The sequence below is a fragment of the Eleutherodactylus coqui genome, chromosome 5 (assembly GCF_035609145.1).
Source record: "Eleutherodactylus coqui strain aEleCoq1 chromosome 5, aEleCoq1.hap1, whole genome shotgun sequence".
Classification (NCBI taxonomy): domain Eukaryota; kingdom Metazoa; phylum Chordata; class Amphibia; order Anura; family Eleutherodactylidae; genus Eleutherodactylus; species Eleutherodactylus coqui.
Genome location: NC_089841.1, coordinates 172,087,848 through 172,106,254, shown reverse-complemented (window position 1 = coordinate 172,106,254; position 18,407 = coordinate 172,087,848). Strand labels below are relative to the sequence as shown.

The 18,407-nt window shown below is 46.7% G+C and overlaps 1 protein-coding gene across 1 annotated transcript; it reads right to left on the bottom strand.

Moving 5' to 3' along the window:
• On the bottom strand, window positions 1-18,238 carry TTC5 (tetratricopeptide repeat domain 5). Its single transcript, XM_066603714.1, has 10 exons — window positions 18,129-18,238; window positions 13,834-13,966; window positions 13,550-13,761; window positions 13,312-13,462; window positions 10,849-10,940; window positions 8,671-8,727; window positions 7,223-7,369; window positions 6,194-6,381; window positions 3,374-3,518; window positions 1-2,145 (listed from the first exon to the last, which is right to left on the bottom strand). The coding sequence occupies exons 1-10, from the start codon at window positions 18,180-18,182 to the stop codon at window positions 2,026-2,028; spliced, it is 1,299 nt and encodes a 432-aa protein (XP_066459811.1). The 5' UTR covers window positions 18,183-18,238; the 3' UTR covers window positions 1-2,025.
• Between the last annotated feature and the right edge of the window lie 169 nt (window positions 18,239-18,407).

Below are 18,407 nucleotides of genomic sequence, written 5' to 3'. Positions count from 1 at the left end.
GGGCAGGTACTCGCTAAGGGCAATGCTCGCTCAAGCAATTGCCCTTAGCGAGTATGCTCGCTCATCACTAGTTACCATTTTAACCTCTGTGATTGAGTATATATACACACATACCGTATATACATACTCACAGTTATACCGGGGGAAGAGTTAGAAATACAATTCATGGTAATCCTATTAAACACCTCTACTCCAATCACTTTGATGGAACCACTGGAGATAGCAAAGTTCAAGTGCTCGGCTATCGGCAGTCCCATTGAAGTGAAGCTGCGCATACATGTCCTCTACTGTCCACACTTCAAGAGGCACTGAGGCTGCATTTTCGGAATTGGTCTGGGTCCCAGCAGTGGGTCCGCGTTACAAAGTTCCTAAATTTTAAGCAGCCTTGGTCAGTTGCAACCAGAGGCTACTACACCCCGCTCCCCTCGCCGCCCGCGGAGCCTGCTCAGACGAGAATGCAGTTACTCGAGAAGAGCGATGCTCGCTCGAGTAACTGCCTTATCCGAGCGTGCTCGCTCATCTCTAGTAACGACAGACTTAGACAGTCAAGGGGTGGGGTGTTCTGCAGTAAATCTGCCATTGATTTGGCACTTCTTTACTAAAGAAGTTCTAGAAAAGCATTACGCCAGGCAGCTACCTGCAGATGCAAAACCGGATGTGCTTTAGAAGGCCACAAAACAGCCTCAGAAAATCTCCAGCTGATTTTAAAACCTAAAAAAAAACAAACTATTTTTAAAATCTTAAAATTCGCATGGATATTAATTTTCTACAGCGAGCAACCTGCGGTTTCAAAATCCCTTTGCCATGCTCCGTGGTATCCTCCATTTGGATTTCTAGTGGAATCTATCCAGACTATGGCGCATTATATCACCATAACGGTGTAGCTACATAGCCAAGGCTGGACAGCATGAATAGAGGTGAAGGAAGAGCAATTACTGGGAATGTCTGCCCATTTCCTGCTCTACATACAATAGAAAAATGAGCTTTACGCATTCGATCAGATTTAGGCCGGTCTCACAAGACTGTATTTGAACTGCGGATTCTGAGTTCACCGTCCACATAGACGATCCGGAGTAAAACACAGCCATTGAAAGGGATGTACTTTCTATTCTTCTTTCACACTCACAGATTGCGTATTCTGCGAGCGGAAGAAAAATCGCAACATGCTTTATTTTACCGCGGAATCCACGCAAACGGCCTACTTTAAAGTCAATTGAGGCGTCCGACCTGCAGCCCATATGCAATTAACATCACATATGGGCTGCGGGTATTTGCGTCAGTACAGGAAATACAAAGACAGAAAAACCTTGTACTTGGCATGACTGAATGCGAGCGTCCGTGGTCATCCACAATACAGGTTAGTGCCATACGCAGGGTCACCGGACGGGCTCACACCTTGCTGCTCACCAATTTTCTCCTCTAATGGTGGAGCTACGTTTGTATGAATTATGGTTTTCAGTCACAATTTATTCACCTTTGCAGACTGAAATCAGGTTTCCGAAACTTAAAAAAACACTCATAAAATTCAATTATTTAGCCAAAATGACAAAGACCCGTGCTTGCAAATATAAAAAAAAAACAAACTGCGTTGGAGGGAAAATAAAAAGTACCAAATAATTGTAAATTTAAATTATTATTATTTTTTTTAGAAAAACAAATATTAATCTTCCTCTAAACAAGAGGCCACAACAAGTATTGGTAAAATAAATTATCACAATTCTGAATCTGCATTATAAATAACACTACAACAGGTAAAACAAAAGAACGGAGAGAAAAGCACAAACATGAGCAATAAGGAATGTGCGCACGTTACAGGAAGCCACTCTAGTCTCTTACTACGACGATAGGCTTGCGTCAAGGCATTAGAGAATCAACGGTATTGTACCAGATTAGTGCAGCTTGTTAAGGGTTTGTGTTAGGACTCTATAAGAGTTTATTCTTCACCACAGAACGGGAGGGATATCGCAGCTGATGCTTTAGGTCCCCAATTCACAGCATCGAGGATAGATCCCGGGGTCTAGTCCGTTACTCGCTCTGGGGTCTGTAAGCCACTGTTGCACTGGCCTGAGTGCTTGGTCCTTGTGGCTTGCCATTCACCAACAATCGTACAGGGGAGTCAACGCGTATACTTTGAAAGGCAAAGGTCTGTTCAAAACATATAAAATTAAATTATGTTTACTTAACTGCATGTAGGACTAATATCTGCAATACTATATACCGTATATACTCTAGTATTAGCCGAGACAATAAGTTTCACCACAAAAAACTGGTAAAACTTATTGACTCGAGCATAAGCCTAGCTATACTCAAGTATATACTAGGTAAAAAAAGACCTCCAGCCGGGGTCTGTGTCTGTGCCACAAGCTGCTTGAATTCTCCCCGCTGTCATCCCCCGCCGTCCTCTCTGCTTGGCCCTGACAGTGCTGTGTAAGTAAGCGCTGGTGCTCGATCCAATCACAGCGCTTACTTACACAGCACTGATGGCAGGGGATTTGAAAGCCGAGCAGGGAGATGACAACGGGGAGAATTCTAAAGCAGCTTGATTGGCTGTGAATGATCGAGCAACGGCTCTGATCGGCTGACGCTTGATCCAATCACAGCTCTTACTTACACAGCGCTGATGGCGGAGGATGACAGAGCCAAGCAAAGAGGACAGCAGGGGATGACAGCGGAGAGAATTCAAGCAGCCTGCTGTACTGCGGCCGGAGACACACCAGCCTGCCGCACCGCCGCCAGCTGGGAGGGGAGTATGAAGGTTTTTTTTTAAGCGTTCCCTAACTCGAGTATAAGCCGAGGGGGGGCTTTTTCAGCACAAAAAAATGTGCTGAAAAACTAGGCTTACACTCGAGTATATACAGTAATTCATGAGGGAACAGTCAACAAAAGGTCTTCAACTTAAAGGAATTTTCAGACATTAAAATATTGATGAAGTATCTGCCGCTCGAGACCATCAACATAGAGCGGCCTGTAGCCTCTTCTCGGGCATGTGACATCAAGTTCATTGTAATAAAGCACAAAAGAAGTTCATTCTATTCCAGTGAATGAGTTGCTATACCAGGCATAGCTGCAATACAAAGTATGGCGCTGTGCCTAGTATGGACTGAAACAGCCAATGCGTTCACTCGAGTGTTGCAGCCAATTCAATCAATGGATTGGCAGAGGTCCAAGTGGCAGATTCCGACTGATCCGACTTTGATAACCTATCCTGAGGATAGGTCATCAATATTTTAGTGTCAGAGAACCCCTTTTATGTTGTGCACAGTGACCAGCACCTTCATTTACAGCAGCACAGACACTGGTGGTCATGGCTGGTGTATCACATAGTTCATCTCAGATAGATTTTTTTTTAAAAAAAAGGTCAATGCAAACTCACCTGGCCTTTGTGTTGAATATTATGTTGTTTCAAGTGAGGTTCAGGGATTGTAACAGAATCTGCAATGAGAACTCCCCAGCTTTCCACCATATTGTAAACCATTATAGCGTAACAGGTTCCCTCTGTATCTACAAGGCCAAATGTGCTACAAAAGAACCCACACAAGATAAAAATGTTACCAGTTACAAAATCCAGAGTCAAGAAATAGATATAGTGAGACAAATCTAGCAGATAACTGTAAAAATGTGCTGATAAAAAATAGTAAGTTCAGACAAATGAGATCAGACGTAGGCAGACATATGCAATGATTAGTGTTGTGTATTAGAGATGAGCGAGCATACCTGCCTGCTCGTCAGAAAAGATTCGGGAGCCGGCGGGGGAGAGCGGTGGTGGTAGGGGAAACAGGGGAGTTCTCTCTCTCCCCCCCTTCCGCAACACACTGCTCACCCCCGCCGGCACCCAAATCTTTTCTGACGAGCAGGCAGGTACTCGAAAAGGACGATACTCGCTTGAGTATCTGCCCTTAACGAGTATGCTCGCTCATCTTTATTGTTTATCTTTAGTACAAAAATGAATTTGGTTCTGACAAAGGCCGGTTTTACACGGGCGATAAAATCACGCAAGATTTGTGTGTTGCAAGATGCACAAATATGAACTCCTTTCATTTGAATGAGTTCATACACATGAGCGATGTTTTCTCACATGGCACTGCGCTGCGATTCTATGCGAGAAACACATCGCAGCATGTTCTATCTTTCTGCAATACTGCCCTGCCCCACTGAAAGCAATGGGAGAACTCCGCGATCCACTGCGACAGCAGCAGCAAGGGATTCCTTTCAGATGTCGTGGGGAAATCCCTTCAGCCGTGACTGGGGTGAAGGGATTTCCCGTTGCTGCTGTCACAGAGAGTATTACGGAGTGCTCCCATTGCTTTCAATGGAACCAGAGCTGCTGCCCCATTGAAAGCAATGAGATGAAGGGATTCCCTGCAGTGATGCAAGGCGGTTTTCACATGAAAACGCCTCGCATCCACAGAGCTTTCACATAGATGGTGAGAGCGATATTGGGCCGAGATTCATGGGCTGATATTGCCCTTGCCCATGTGAAACTAGCCTAATAGAAATCTGTCTCATCTGTTCAAACACTTAAGGGCAACTCAAGGAATACAAAATATCCAGCCAATAACTATTTCCTGTGTATGCCTGAAATCAGTACAGAGGAGAGGAAAACAAAGGACAAGAGATCATTAACCCTAAGATGAGCTTCACGACTACAGAGTATGTTACGGGAGTCACATCTGTCCAATCTGCTTTACTGCAAGTCTCTCCTAACACCCCTCTGCTTGTATCACAAATACTGCAAAAACAGATTTTGTCACCAGAACAGCCCCCTATAACTCAGGGAATCTAGCAGATGCCTCATGTAAAACAAGATAGTGGGTCTCCTACCGAATGCCACTATGAACTTTCATTCGAGGGCACCCTGGAAAAAAAAAAAAAAAGCACACCCACTTTGTAAATTAAGCGGGACCCAATAGCCAGACAGGACAATAATTTACACGTAGAATCTGTTTTATAGTCGTGCCCCGAGTTGACGTGCAGAGGGCTGCTCAACATGTGAGGCACCTGCTGGCTTACTTTTTGCCTTATAGAACGCGGCCCACCCCGGTGACCGGTCCCATTTAAATGAATTTACTATTTGATGACTGCTAATATCAGCTGTTATTCACTTGTCACACACTGCAGCATTGGAGGTCCTGGAAATACACAGCTAAGATTTATCCCAAGTGGCTTGGCATCAGTCCGAAGCCCCATAGCGTTACATAAAGCAAGCCTTCTAAATATCTGCCGATGAGTGGCTCAAGTACCAATTCAAGTTTTACTAGTGACTTGATTTACCAGGTGAACCAGTGACCTTAAAGTGTGGTGCCTAGGCCCTGAGCACATCAGTGTTGTGGTTTCCATTTTAAAATGAAACTGCAATGCTGAGCCTGGTCTGTCATAAACCGCACACCAGAGGGGCGTGATGAACCCCAATGACTTATAACATTAGGTTCCACTAAAGCGCCTGTCACTTTGACAGGAAAACAGCTCTGCATCCATCCCGCACAGATGTGAACATTGCCTGAATTCTGAGATTTGCATTTGATAAAAAAAAAAACTACAAAAACTTATTTTACATCCAGTAAGTTTGTAGATAAAATACAGAAAAGTAAGTCTAATACAATACTACACTCACTGTAAAAAAGAATCATCCAGCACCTAAAAGAAGTTGTCAGCAGCAAATTAAACTTTATGTGTGAGATTGTAAGGTTGATGTAAGGGTGCATCCACACGGGCGAGCGCGATATTGGTCACAGAAACCTGGACTGATAGTTTTGCTTGTAAAATTGCAATTTGCGAGAAAACCAACGCTGAACATGTGACTTTCACATGGATTAAAATATGCATTTTCAATTGGAAAAATGTAAAAAAATAAAAAAAATAAAAAATCGCCTCACGCTCACACATGGCAGATCGTTGTCTGTATGGAAGTGAATGATCATTACAACGATCATTCGCTCCATACAGTGATCATTGGTCAGCTGCACATCGCTGTCCACATGGGGAGATGTGCAGCTCAACAGTATTTTTATGTGTGCTAAATTCCCACAAATCAATCAATGATCGAGTGTCCAATGGATGATTGTTAGCTCTGCTACATGGCGTGATGATTGGGTGAACATTTGTATAAATGGCCCTTTACGGACTCAACTGAATATGCCAACAAAATTATTTTCAGTACATCTGCTAGCTGTAATGGCTGTAGGCTCTAACTTACAAAGGCACTCGCTCTTCAGGCACTAGGCTGAACACGACCCTCCCAAGCACCACAAGGCCGGGGTTTTTTCCTGGTTGCAGAGCACTTAATGGCTTTAGCTGTAGTCCACCAGAATCTCCATAATGACCTAGAAGTCCCGGACTTAAACTACTCAGCATGTTCTGTAGTCGTTTGCCACGGATTTTTCCCTGTGTAAACAAATTGAAGAAAAATAAAAGAAATAAGCACATTGGCAAGGTGAATGAAAGAAATGTAGCTTTTCTAAATAAAATTTTATTTAAAGCATTAGCATCCAAATTCAAGGTGTGGGTTGTACGGTTAGTTCTAAAATTCTTTCTATTCTAAGGCCGCCTGCAGACGAGCGGGTCGGATCCGGCAGCGAGAATTCTCGCCGCGCGATCCGACCCGAGAGCCTGCAGTGACAAGTGCGTACTCTCCCGCGCCTGGCGGCCCCGGCTCTTTCATGTGCCGGCTGCCGTGCAGCCGGCGCATGCGCAGACCGGAGCCGGCGGCCAGGTGAGTGCGTGCCCCGCAGAAAATTAGGACATGCCGCGGTTTGTTTGCCGCGCGAGATTTCGCGCGGCCAAACCGCGGCCGTCTGCATAGGAGTGCGTATTTTAATGCACTCCTATGCAAACTTTCAGCTGCGGAAATCCCGCGGCGGGATTTCCGCTCGTGTGCAGGCGGCCTAACACATAAAAAATAAAAAAAAAAACACACCACAAAACATGTCACTTACTGCATCCAATACAGCAAATATGCTGCACCCAAATTTGAACCAGCCTTCTCGAGCATGCAAACTCCCCAATGCCAGAGTACACACTGATCTTCCTAGATCTCACTGACCTAATGCTTATCTTTCACCTACAGCCTTCACTTCTAATAAGCTCTACATCTAGCTCCACCATTATGGCCCTTATTCTAGATCAGTCCATCCAATTAACTCCTTCAGTTTAGATTCATACCCACAAGTAGTGCAGCCAATCATTCCATAAACCACAATATATACTCTCATTCGGGGGTGGTTACCTTGTTGCCGAGAAGACCACACAACCTGCCCAGGTAATCAAGCAACTGCTCTTCCCTCATGACCGGTTCAGTCCAAGACGGCTCCAGAGCTGCAGCTCGAGAAAACCCATCCAGCGCTCCTTGATAGTTCTCCTCGTACTTGCACAACTGAGTGGAAGAGAACGCCATTACTTATAGTAAACCAGGATTTATAAGGTGTCAATATGTACCTCCTGTTTTGACTGCATGCTGGACGTAAACTACAGAAGCTGCCAGCAGTTTGTAGTACTAGCAGCCAAGACGAGAGTTCCTATCAGATCCCAGAGTACATCAGGCAGGCTGCCCATACTAAACATGGAAGCCAAGGAGGCAGAATGTGCCCATTTATTTAGATGGCAGAATATTCTAGATATACGGCACAGATCCTGAGAGGTTCAAGCACAATATCACTTATAATAAAAAGGAGTCATCAGCTCAAGAACACTGGAAATCTAAAGCTTTATTAACTCTTCTCTCTCATTACATGATGCCAAGTGATTAAGAAACTGATGGCCGTAATATACAGGTGGTGGACAAAAACATGGAAACACCAAAGCTGTAGTCTGCTTCTTTTTCATCACAACCCTATGCAATGATTGTCTATCACTCAACACATATTTCCGTCCATGCTAGTGTTTGTCAGTCGAGTTTTTCCAGTCTTTCTGTATGCGGTCATAATCTTGGATACGGTTCTCCTGATACAGCAAAATCGTCTGCTACCTTTGTTCCAGAGGCACCGTCATACAGGCCCCAACAATTTGACAATGTTGGAATTCCATCAGCTCTGCCATGATTCTCTCACAACTGCGCAGAACGCTGTCTTGAAGACAAATGACGCTTACCACATGTTGGAGCTGTTATACAGATCATTGCATCACGCAACAACTACAGCCCTGCCTACTAACGCCGCTGTAGCACACATGTATGGATCCCGGACCATTAGAAAGGATCCACATGGGATTTTAATCATTAGCACTGAGCTGCCCTTTTGATAGAGTTAAAATTTACTGGTAGTACTGTGAAATATGATTTATGATCACATGTAATGTAAGGCCTGCATTCCATACGGCGTTTCCAAATTTTTGTGCACCCCCTGTAACTTGTACTAATTTCTCAGTCGATTCTCCCAATGAGTCCAATGAATGATAAGGTAATATGAGATAGATATAAGACCAGATGCTTTTACTATTAAATTCTCACATGGAATGTTTCCGTCAGGCAAATACATTAATGCTTCATGTAGTCGCCTGACAAACACTGCAGGCAAGTATTGTTCATCCTGTTCCATAGTAGTAGTTTGGACTAAAATGTAAATGGTAAAGAATTTTATAACTATGTACCCTAAATAACATAAGGGGGTAAGAGCCAAAACAATACAAATAAAATCATGCACCATTCTAGATTTGATATGGCCTCAGGTAAACACTTACAGTTGCCCGATTGAGGTGTAGATCTGGGTTACTGGAGGCAGTCTTGTCCACTCTCTCCTATGGTAGAAGAAGTCTTTGTGATAACATAAGTGGGGAGTTCATGAACTCTTTGGTAACAATTAGAGATGAGCGAGTATACTTGCTAAGGCACTACTCGCTCGAGTAATGTGCCTTAGCAGAGTATCTCCCTGTTCATCCCTAAAGATTCGGGGGCCGCCGCGGCTGACCGGTGAGTTGCGGCGGGAAGCAGGGGAGAGCGGGGGGGGGGGGAGGGAGAGAGAGATCTCCCCTCCATTCCTCCCCGCTCTCCCCCGCCGCTCCCCACCCCCCGAATCTTTAGGGACGAGCGGGGAGATACTCGGCTAAGGCACATTACTCGAGCAAGTAGTGCCTTAGCGAGTATACTCGCTCATCTCTAGTAACAATGTAACACTTGGAGCTATTCTTCTCCGGGTGCATTACATTTACAGTCTCTTTATACATCAGTTCACGCAATAGGCTTCCTACGTGTATTTGAGATTAATTATACTCCCAGGACATTTAGCCAATGTAACGGCCAATATAAGTGCATTAACATCTACTGACTGTGAAATGTTTCGAAGTATGTGCCAGTGATTCCTAAAGGGGAATTTCTGTTTAATAAAGTGATAGCATATCACTTTCGGACCCCCTGCTAATGTTAACAATGAAGGGGCCACAGTGCTGAACAGCCTGTGGCCCCTTACTGTTTTAGGGCTAATGGCACGCAGTGAGTGGAGGCAATGAACAACAATGGACTTTCAGTCTACCATGCACACCAGCGTGTGAACACTGTGTGTCAATACGCGGGTGAAAATAATTGCAGCATGTTCTATTTTACTGCGTAATATGCGTGTACAGCCCCCACTGAACTCTGTGGATGCATGTACATATGCAGAGCTTACACAACCCATGGAATAAGCCTTGCGTGTGAAAGGCTTGTTGCCTAGCAAAATACGAATTGATCAGCATTTGCAAAGCCTGTGTTTTTTTTCACGTGTTTATGGAAGCGTGGTTACATATGCAGCCATACCCACGCAAAAAAAAAAAAAGCACACGCACTCAGAAGCAGAGAATTATGCAAGGAATATGCAGGCCTTGATACGCATATGCCCATGGACATGAGCCCTTACGCTGCACCGTGGTGCTCCTGGCCACCTGGCAGTGCAGGGAACTGCAACCAAACCCAGTCTCATCAATGGTGGCGGTGCTGTAGTTCCCCTCCACAGTGGGTGGCCAGGAGTGTCACTGTGCTGAATCAGTGCTGCAGCCCCTTCATACTCAGGATCAATGAGGGTCCCAGAGGTTGTGTCCCCACTGATCATAAAGGGATAGCATATCCTAGCAATATGCCAGCACTTCATGAATTAGGCATACCCATTTAACTAATGGAAGTGTTCATCGGACGCGTTCAATTTTGCCTTTACACCTAACTAAATTATGGCTGTGAAATCTGCGAAATCACTGAAATACAAGTTGATTACATAAAAAAGGCCACTCCACCAATTTAAAAAAAATATACGGAATGTCCTTTTGAACCCCTTATGATGAGCGCTGTACATATACAGCACAAGTGAGGTGTCAATGGCCTTGACTGGAGACCCATTTGGAGGCTGGGATCAGAGTTGTGTCGCGACAGGTTTTACCTGTCATCCATCCAGCCTGGCTCAGATCCAAAGTGAATGGCATTTACTTCAATGGGACCTCTAGAGAAAGCCACTTACTTATACACTGTCCATGTAGGATTTAATTTTTTTTCATTTTCAATGCCAAATCCGTCCCCTGAATGTTATCTACATCACTGCAATACCCAAATATGATGATGGATCAGTGAGTAATAGCATATGTTCTGCAAGTAGAAGAAAATTAATGTTCTAGTCCTTCACTAACCCTGACCAGATTTGTTCAGTAAACGATCCCGATAATAACTGTTACAATCCAGTGGTTTTATATGATATATCCCCCCACAGCCACAAATGTGTTGACTCTCTAATACATCAAGGTGTTGCTACCTAACATGTTGTATTCTCACATTCCCTATATGTTTCAATCAAGTCTGCGGTAAGCAAGCTGTATATTCATTATAAAGTATCGGTCCTATAGGATTGTATGGTTATTGAAAATGACACAGGAGAAAAAAAAATTACTTTAAAAACTCACCGCCTGTACGTACGCATTCAGAGCCTGCTGAGAAATTTTGGGATTTTGTCCAGTACAAAAAAACAGAGAGAGGTAGGCATTGCCAAGGATATCTGTGAAAGGAAATACACAATGCAGCATCAGTAAAGGCTCCCGTATACGGACAAATCATTGGGAAAGTACGTAACTAAGAATGCTTGTTTGATTGGTTACAGTCCATATGAACGCGGCGGCAATCACCCGACGAACAAGTAACTTCTCATTTGTTGGGTGATCACGTTTCATCCGGCATAAAAACAAAAATCATCATTGTTGGCAGCACATCTCTCCACTAAACTGCCCTGTGTTAAGGCACGGTAGACGAACACAGATCTCATTGATTGATACTCATCATTGGGACCATGTCTACAAATGTAAAAAGACCTAAGCAAACAATCACAAAGTATATTCAAAATGTCAAACTTTGCAGAGACCAAATGTCACAAGTTAGAGTCCTTTTACATTAATCATTGGAAAGAGCAAACGAGTTGTTTGCTGTCAACAACATCCATTACACGCACAGATTTTGATCAAAATATGCAAGTCCATGTGCTATATCAAGGCAGCCTTATGTAGATGCTTCCCCACCCTGACGAGCTTATGTCTGATTAGTCACAAAATAAAGCCTATTTCCGTGCTGTGGGCTCCATTGTGGGAGCAGGAAAACGTCACTCACTGGCCAAACTGATCAGCCTTACGACAGAACTGAACAGTGTCAAGCGGATGCCATTGACTATAATGGGGTTTGTTCAGTTTCCATCTGGCCGTCCCAACATTTTACAGGACAAAGTAACACTAGTGACAAACGTCGGGCAACAAAGTTGCACAAATTCGTTGCGTTGCTACAAATCGCATGTACGTGAAGCCCATGCTTTCCTATGGGTTGCTTCACACGTGCAATGTTTTGTAGCATGCAATAACCTGACACAAAAACTTCACGGGTCCGGCGATATGCCCGCGACTCGTGAGGTTTTGTAGCCCTAGTTTCCCTATGGAGCCTTCCTCTCCGTTGCGTTGCATGAACATGCGATTTTTATGCGGTGCAATGCAACGCAACTTTGACAGTAGGAAATCCTACTGTCAAAGTCCTAATTTAACCCTGGCTGCAGAAAAAAAAATAAAAAAAACAGCATACATCACCTAGAAGCGCTCTCCGACACTGCTGCAGCTTCTCCCCAAGTTCCGGCACGGTTTCTCTTCATCATCTTCTGGCCGGGGATTGAAAAATCCCTGCCTCCTGGAAGCGCTGGCTGTGAATGGCTGCGCTCGATGAACCAATCACAGCCATTCATCAAGTGCTGGCTGTGATTTGCTGACACTTAGCCAATCACAGCCAACTAGAGATGAGCGAGCGTACTCAGAAAAGCACTACTCGCTCGAGTAATGTGCTTTATCCGAGTATCGCTGTGCTCGTCCCTGAAGATTCGGGTGCCGCTGCGGCTGACAGGTGAGTCGCAGCGGGGAGCGGAGCAGAGCGGGCGGGAGAGAGGGAGAGAAAGATCTCCCCTCCATTCCTCCCCGCTCTCCCCTGCAGCTCCCCGCTCCGTGCCGGCACCCGAATCTTCAGGGACGAGCACAGCGATACTCGGATAAAGCAAATTACTCGAGCGAGTAGTGCTTTTCCGAGTACGCTCGCTCATCCCTACAGCCAACACTTCTAGGAGGCAGGGATTTTTCAATCCCCGGCCAGAAGAGAAGACGACCACCAGTGCTGGGAACCTGGGGCGAAGCTGTAGCGGAGCCCCGGACAGCGCTTCTAGGCGATGTAAAAAATAAAGAGAGTATACTTCAGCTACTGCTTATTTTGGGGTAGAGCTTATATTTCAAGCCCCCCACGAACATCCTCACATATGGCGCTACAAAGTCGCAGTATCACCACGAGAAACCGGACCAGCAATCCGATTTTCTCGCAGCGATGCCATGTCACCCGTGTGAATGAGGCCTTAATGTAATTCAGTGACAGATTCCTCGAACTGAACCTCTAACACTGATGTGACCGAGCCCTATAAAATACCTACATACAGCAGTCACTGGTATAAAACAAAGAGACAGTGCTCACCTCATTTTCCCCAGTGATACAGCACTCGCGCTCCAGGTCTATGTTTGCAAGCCGCCAGCATGTGACCGCTACAGTCCCATGTTGTATTACAAGTATCATCGCTCAACAACGCTATCCACAATGCCAGGGGTACGGCACATGACTGCTGCGCCCACTGATTGGCTTGCCTCGATCATGAACAGTACAAAATGTCACTGCTGCCAGCTTGTAAATAGAGACTGACGGGACACCGCGGAGCTTCAGCACTGGATCGCTAGGGGAAAACAAGAGGTGCATACAGTTTCTTCTTTTGTGTTATAACAATGGCTATATTAGTAGTAATGTTGTGGCACTGACCAGCATCTTTACCACAAGGGCCCAAGTAAGGGCCTGCACCCAGTACTTACACCAGGAGGTGCCGTCTCTCATATCCATTTGAACAGCTTGCTTGGCTTGCTTCACACTGTCCATGATATTTCGAGAATTTTCGTCTGCATCTTGTGAGCGCTGCTGCCGCATCACCATCGAGAGGTTTCGCAGCGAGACTTTGTTCTTACACTTCAATATTAAAACGAAGGAAATGAGTATTTACGTGTAGAGGAGCGGAGATGAAGAGGACTACAATACAGGCTTATCAGTGCTTACGTGATTTAGAGCACCCAGAAAGCAGGTCTTTGCAGCGGTCACATCCATCTTCTTCCAGTAGACTTCTCCAAGCTGATTCCAGGCCTCCACCAGCCCCGGGTCCAGTTTAACGGCCTTAGAAAGCACTTCCTCCGCCTCTGTACAATAGTTGGGGGTCACGTTCAGAGCCTTTCCCTTCAGCATTAAGAAGAAGGCCTTGTTCTTCCAGGTGTCTACAAAATAAGAAGTAAGGACAACCTTCTCTACAACAACGAGGACAGAAAGGGTAAAATGTTCAGCTTTACCGTCAGTCTCATCCATCAGAGCGACCGTTTGCTCCATCTGGTCCTTCACGTCACGCTGTTTCCGAACTGCATCTTCCACGTTGTGGGTTTCAAAGTAGTGGTCCCGAAAATGATACAGCTTGTCTACTAGTTCCTGCAATAGAAAGTAGCTGCTACAACTTAGATGCATGCAAGATATATATATATACACCCCATAGATTACCACGTATTCTACGTCATCTGCGCGGCCCTTCAACATACGGAAGACAATAGTGACAACTGTTCACGCTGTATCAGTGATGGCCTCAGACTGCTTGATGAAAACAAGTGACGGGTTTTCATTGTTTCATCACAAGCCTTAAAGGGGTTTTCTGAGATAATACTCTCTTACATACAGGTCCCCATGGCACAACATAAAGCAGCTGATACTCCTCACGTGTTTTCACTGTACTGCTTTGTTTGCAGGCTGCAGTAAACCCGCTGCTGCAGCCAATGACAGAGCTCAGCCATCACTGCTGAGCTTTGTCATAGGCTGCAGTAAACCGGCTGCTGCAGCCAATGACAGAGCTCAGCCATCACTGCTGAGCTTTGTCATAGGCTGCAGTAAACCCGCTGCTGCAGCCAATGACAGTCTTGGCCATCACTGCTGAGCTTTGTCATAGGCTGCAGTAAACCCGCTGCTGCAGCCAATGACAGAGCTCAGCCATCACTGCTGAGCTTTGTCATAGGCTGCAGTAAACCGGCTGCTGCAGCCTATGACAGTCTTGGTCACCACTGCTGAGCTTTGTCATAGGCTGCAGTAAACCCGCTGCTGCAGCCAATGACAGTCTTGGCCATCACTGCTGAGCTTTGTCATAGGCTGCAGTAAACCCGCTGCTGCAGCCAATGACAGTCTTGGCCATCACTGCTGAGCTTTGTCATAGGCTGCAGTAAACCCGCTGCTGCAGCCAATAACAGTCTTGGCCATCACTGCTGAGCTTTGTCATAGGCTGCAGTAAACCCGCTGCTGCAGCCAATGACAGAGCTCAGCCATCACTGCTGAGCTTTGTCAGAGTGCAGTAAACCCGCTGCTGCAGCCAATGACAGAGCTCAGCCATCACTGCTGAGCTTTGTCAGAGTGCAGTAAACCCGCTGCTGCAGCCAATGACAGAGCTCAGCCATCACTGCTGAGCTTTGTCAGAGTGCAGTAAACCCGCTGCTGCAGCCAATGACAGTCTTGGCCATCACTGCTGAGCTTTGTCAAAGGCTGCAGTAAACCGGCTGCTGCAGCCAATGACAGTCTTAGCCACCACTGCTGAGCTTTGTCATAGGCTGCAGTAAACCCGCTGCTGCAGCCAATGACAGTCTTGGCCATCACTGCTGAGCTTTGTCATAGGCTGCAGTAAACCCGCTGCTGCAGCCAATGACAGTCTTGGCCACCACTGCTGAGCTTTGTCATAGGCTGCAGTAAACCGACTGCTGCAGCCAATGACAGTCTTGGCCATCACTGCTGAGCTTTGTCATGGGCTGCCGTAAACCCGCTGCTGCAGCCAATGACAGTCTTGGCCATCACTGCTGAGCTTTGTCATAGGCTGCCGTAAACCCACTGCTGCAGCCAATGACAGTCTTGGCCATCACTGCTGAGCTTTGTCATAGGCTGCAGTAAACCCGCTGCTGCAGCCAATAACAGTCTTGGCCATCACTGCTGAGCTTTGTCATAGGCTGCAGTAAACCCGCTGCTGCAGCCAATAACAGTCTTGGCCATCACTGCTGAGCTTTGTCATAGGCTGCAGTAAACCCGCTGCTGCAGCCAATGACAGAACTCAGCCATCACTGCTGAGCTTTGTCAGAGTGCAGTAAACCCGCTGCTGCAGCCAATGACAGTCTTGGCCATCACTGCTGAGCTTTGTCATAGGCTGCAGTAAACCCGCTGCTGCAGCCAATGACAGTCTTGGCCATCACTGCTGAGCTTTGTCATAGGCTGCAGTAAACCCGCTGCTGCAGCCAATAACAGTCTTGGCCATCACTGCTGAGCTTTGTCATAGGCTGCAGTAAACCCGCTGCTGCAGCCAATGACAGAGCTCAGCCATCACTGCTGAGCTTTGTCAGAGTGCAGTAAACCCGCTGCTGCAGCCAATGACAGAGCTCAGCCATCACTGCTGAGCTTTGTCAGAGTGCAGTAAACCCGCTGCTGCAGCCAATGACAGAGCTCAGCCATCACTGCTGAGCTTTGTCAGAGTGCAGTAAACCCGCTGCTGCAGCCAATGACAGTCTTGGCCATCACTGCTGAGCTTTGTCAAAGGCTGCAGTAAACCGGCTGCTGCAGCCAATGACAGTCTTAGCCACCACTGCTGAGCTTTGTCATAGGCTGCAGTAAACCCGCTGCTGCAGCCAATGACAGTCTTGGCCATCACTGCTGAGCTTTGTCATAGGCTGCAGTAAACCCGCTGCTGCAGCCAATGACAGTCTTGGCCACCACTGCTGAGCTTTGTCATAGGCTGCAGTAAACCGACTGCTGCAGCCAATGACAGTCTTGGCCATCACTGCTGAGCTTTGTCATGGGCTGCCGTAAACCCGCTGCTGCAGCCAATGACAGTCTTGGCCATGAGTGCTGAGCTTTGTCATAGGCTGCAGTAAACCCACTGCTGCAGCCAATGACAGTCTTGGCCACCACTGCTGAGCTCTGTCATAGGCTGCAGGAGCCTGCAAACATGACGTCAGTAAGGAGACCCAGGGACATGTCGGGAGTGCCAATTTGTTATGTTCTGCCATGGGCGACTCGTTTGTGAAAGAATATTTTATCTCAGACAACCCCTTTAATTAGAGGAAATTTCGGCCTCCGCCACTCTTGCATTCATCTTTCCATTTTCCTGTTCCATCGCAGTAGCAGGAAGGTCAGATCCATCCTATGACAAACGAACGGCGCCCAATGGACCTCAAAGACTATGATGGGGTCCATCCAGCTCCCATCATTTGGTCGGACAATACAGCGCATTTTTGTGCCCAATCTGCGCCGAAACCTCCAGCACAGAAGTGAACAAAGGCTATGGGCGGCTTCCCATAGACGAATTTGCGTGAGCAAAGTTTTCACGCACAATAAGCAGAGAATTGAACTGCTTGATTTAAATGGGTTCATTTTCATTCTTTTAGTGCGCATTTGTGCGCCAAAGGCCCATAGGGATTATGGGGTGCGCCAACACACAACCGATACCTGTGTAATGGGGCAATACGCTGTGCAATTTCATGTAAAAAGGAACACAACTGGAACCAATTAGGCTGCGTAGCCTTTAAATCGCGGCTCAAGCAAGGATTGCCCAAGGAGGAGACCCCATTTACGTTCACGCCGCCACCTTGAATCCATAAGTGCTGTAGTATCTGTGCCCGCTGTCTACGGACGCTCTCACGCAGGCCGTCTGTTTTACGGGGCTTAGCGTGGCGCTAAACGCTGAAAAACACCTCAATTCATTTCAACAAGTCTTCTCAGACGAGCGCTAAAGCGCAGCGTTTCTACGTTTTTCAAGTGCGGTCTGCTGTATTTTGGGGCATTTCAGAGTTTTTAAGCACAATGTGTCGCCCATTGAAATGAATAGGGAGCGTTTTCAATGCTGTCAAAAACACCTTTGAACGCGGTTTACAGCATTTTACCATGTTTTTGAACACAGCGTTCTAGGTCACCAGGAGGGAAAGGCAAGGCGTCATCGGCTTGCGTTGTTACTGCGCTATGAAGTAGAACGGCGAAGGCACATGATTGGGGCGCTGGCTGTGTTCAGACTCACTATTGTTCACTTTCACTCATTTGAACGATCATCAGTCCGTGTAAAAGGGCCTTAAGACAACACTGATGTCTGGCTGACCGCAGGGCTGTCGTACCGATGGAAGAAGCTGAGGTGAACCAGCGCCATAATTGTCCATATCCCCCACATGACAACCTTCAGAGGGGCTATGTGTAAGATGCCAGCAGCCATGTGCTCACTAGTGCAGTGCAAGTGCAGCTCAGCAGTGCCCACAATACTGCTAGTGCAGGGGAGGGGTTGTCTACAGCGACCAATCAGATGGCAGCTCTCATCTCAGGGGCCTCTGAAGAAATCCAAGCTGTAACCTGATTGGCTGCTGTGCGGCTCTCCCCAGCACACCTACTGATAGGGGACGACAGCCGGTGTTGCTATAGTAACAGACACCAAAGAGAAGTTAGTGCAAACCGAGCGATAAACTTTCAGTGGACGACCCGGCGCCGCCACGTGCAGTGACGCCGGACACAACGGGCAGCGCACGGCTATTATCACCGGGCAGAGTGCACGCCGGGTGTAGCCTGCAGCGGTGAGGAGGCGCCCGCATACCTGGAGTTTATCCCTCACTTCGGCTTCTGTTTCCGCTCCCCCTTCAGCCATCATTCCAGCTCCTCTTCTCCCTTCTAGTCGCTCTGGTAAAGGATTGAGAGCTGGAGAGAGGCGGGACGGCCGGCTACAGCGCACCCTGGCGGCCGGGCGGAATCAAGGCGGCTCCAGCTACTTGCACAGCTCTTTTTTCTCACACAGAAATTGTAATTGTTTTTCATGGTCACATCCCAAGAACGTAACTTTACATGAGTAAATAAACATGTTCCCATGGACACGGCC

Coding starts and splice junctions, on each gene's coding strand:
- TTC5 (XM_066603714.1), bottom strand. CDS start 18,182: ATGATGGCTGAAGGGGGAGCGGAAACAGAAGCCGAAGTGAGGGATAAA. Junction 13,463..13,549: donor TTCTGGGTGCTCTAAATCAC/GTAAGCACTGAT, acceptor TTAATATTGAAG/TGTAAGAACAAAGTCTCGCT. Junction 10,941..13,311: donor GAGAGACGGCACCTCCTGGT/GTAAGTACTGGG, acceptor TTCCTTTCACAG/ATATCCTTGGCAATGCCTAC.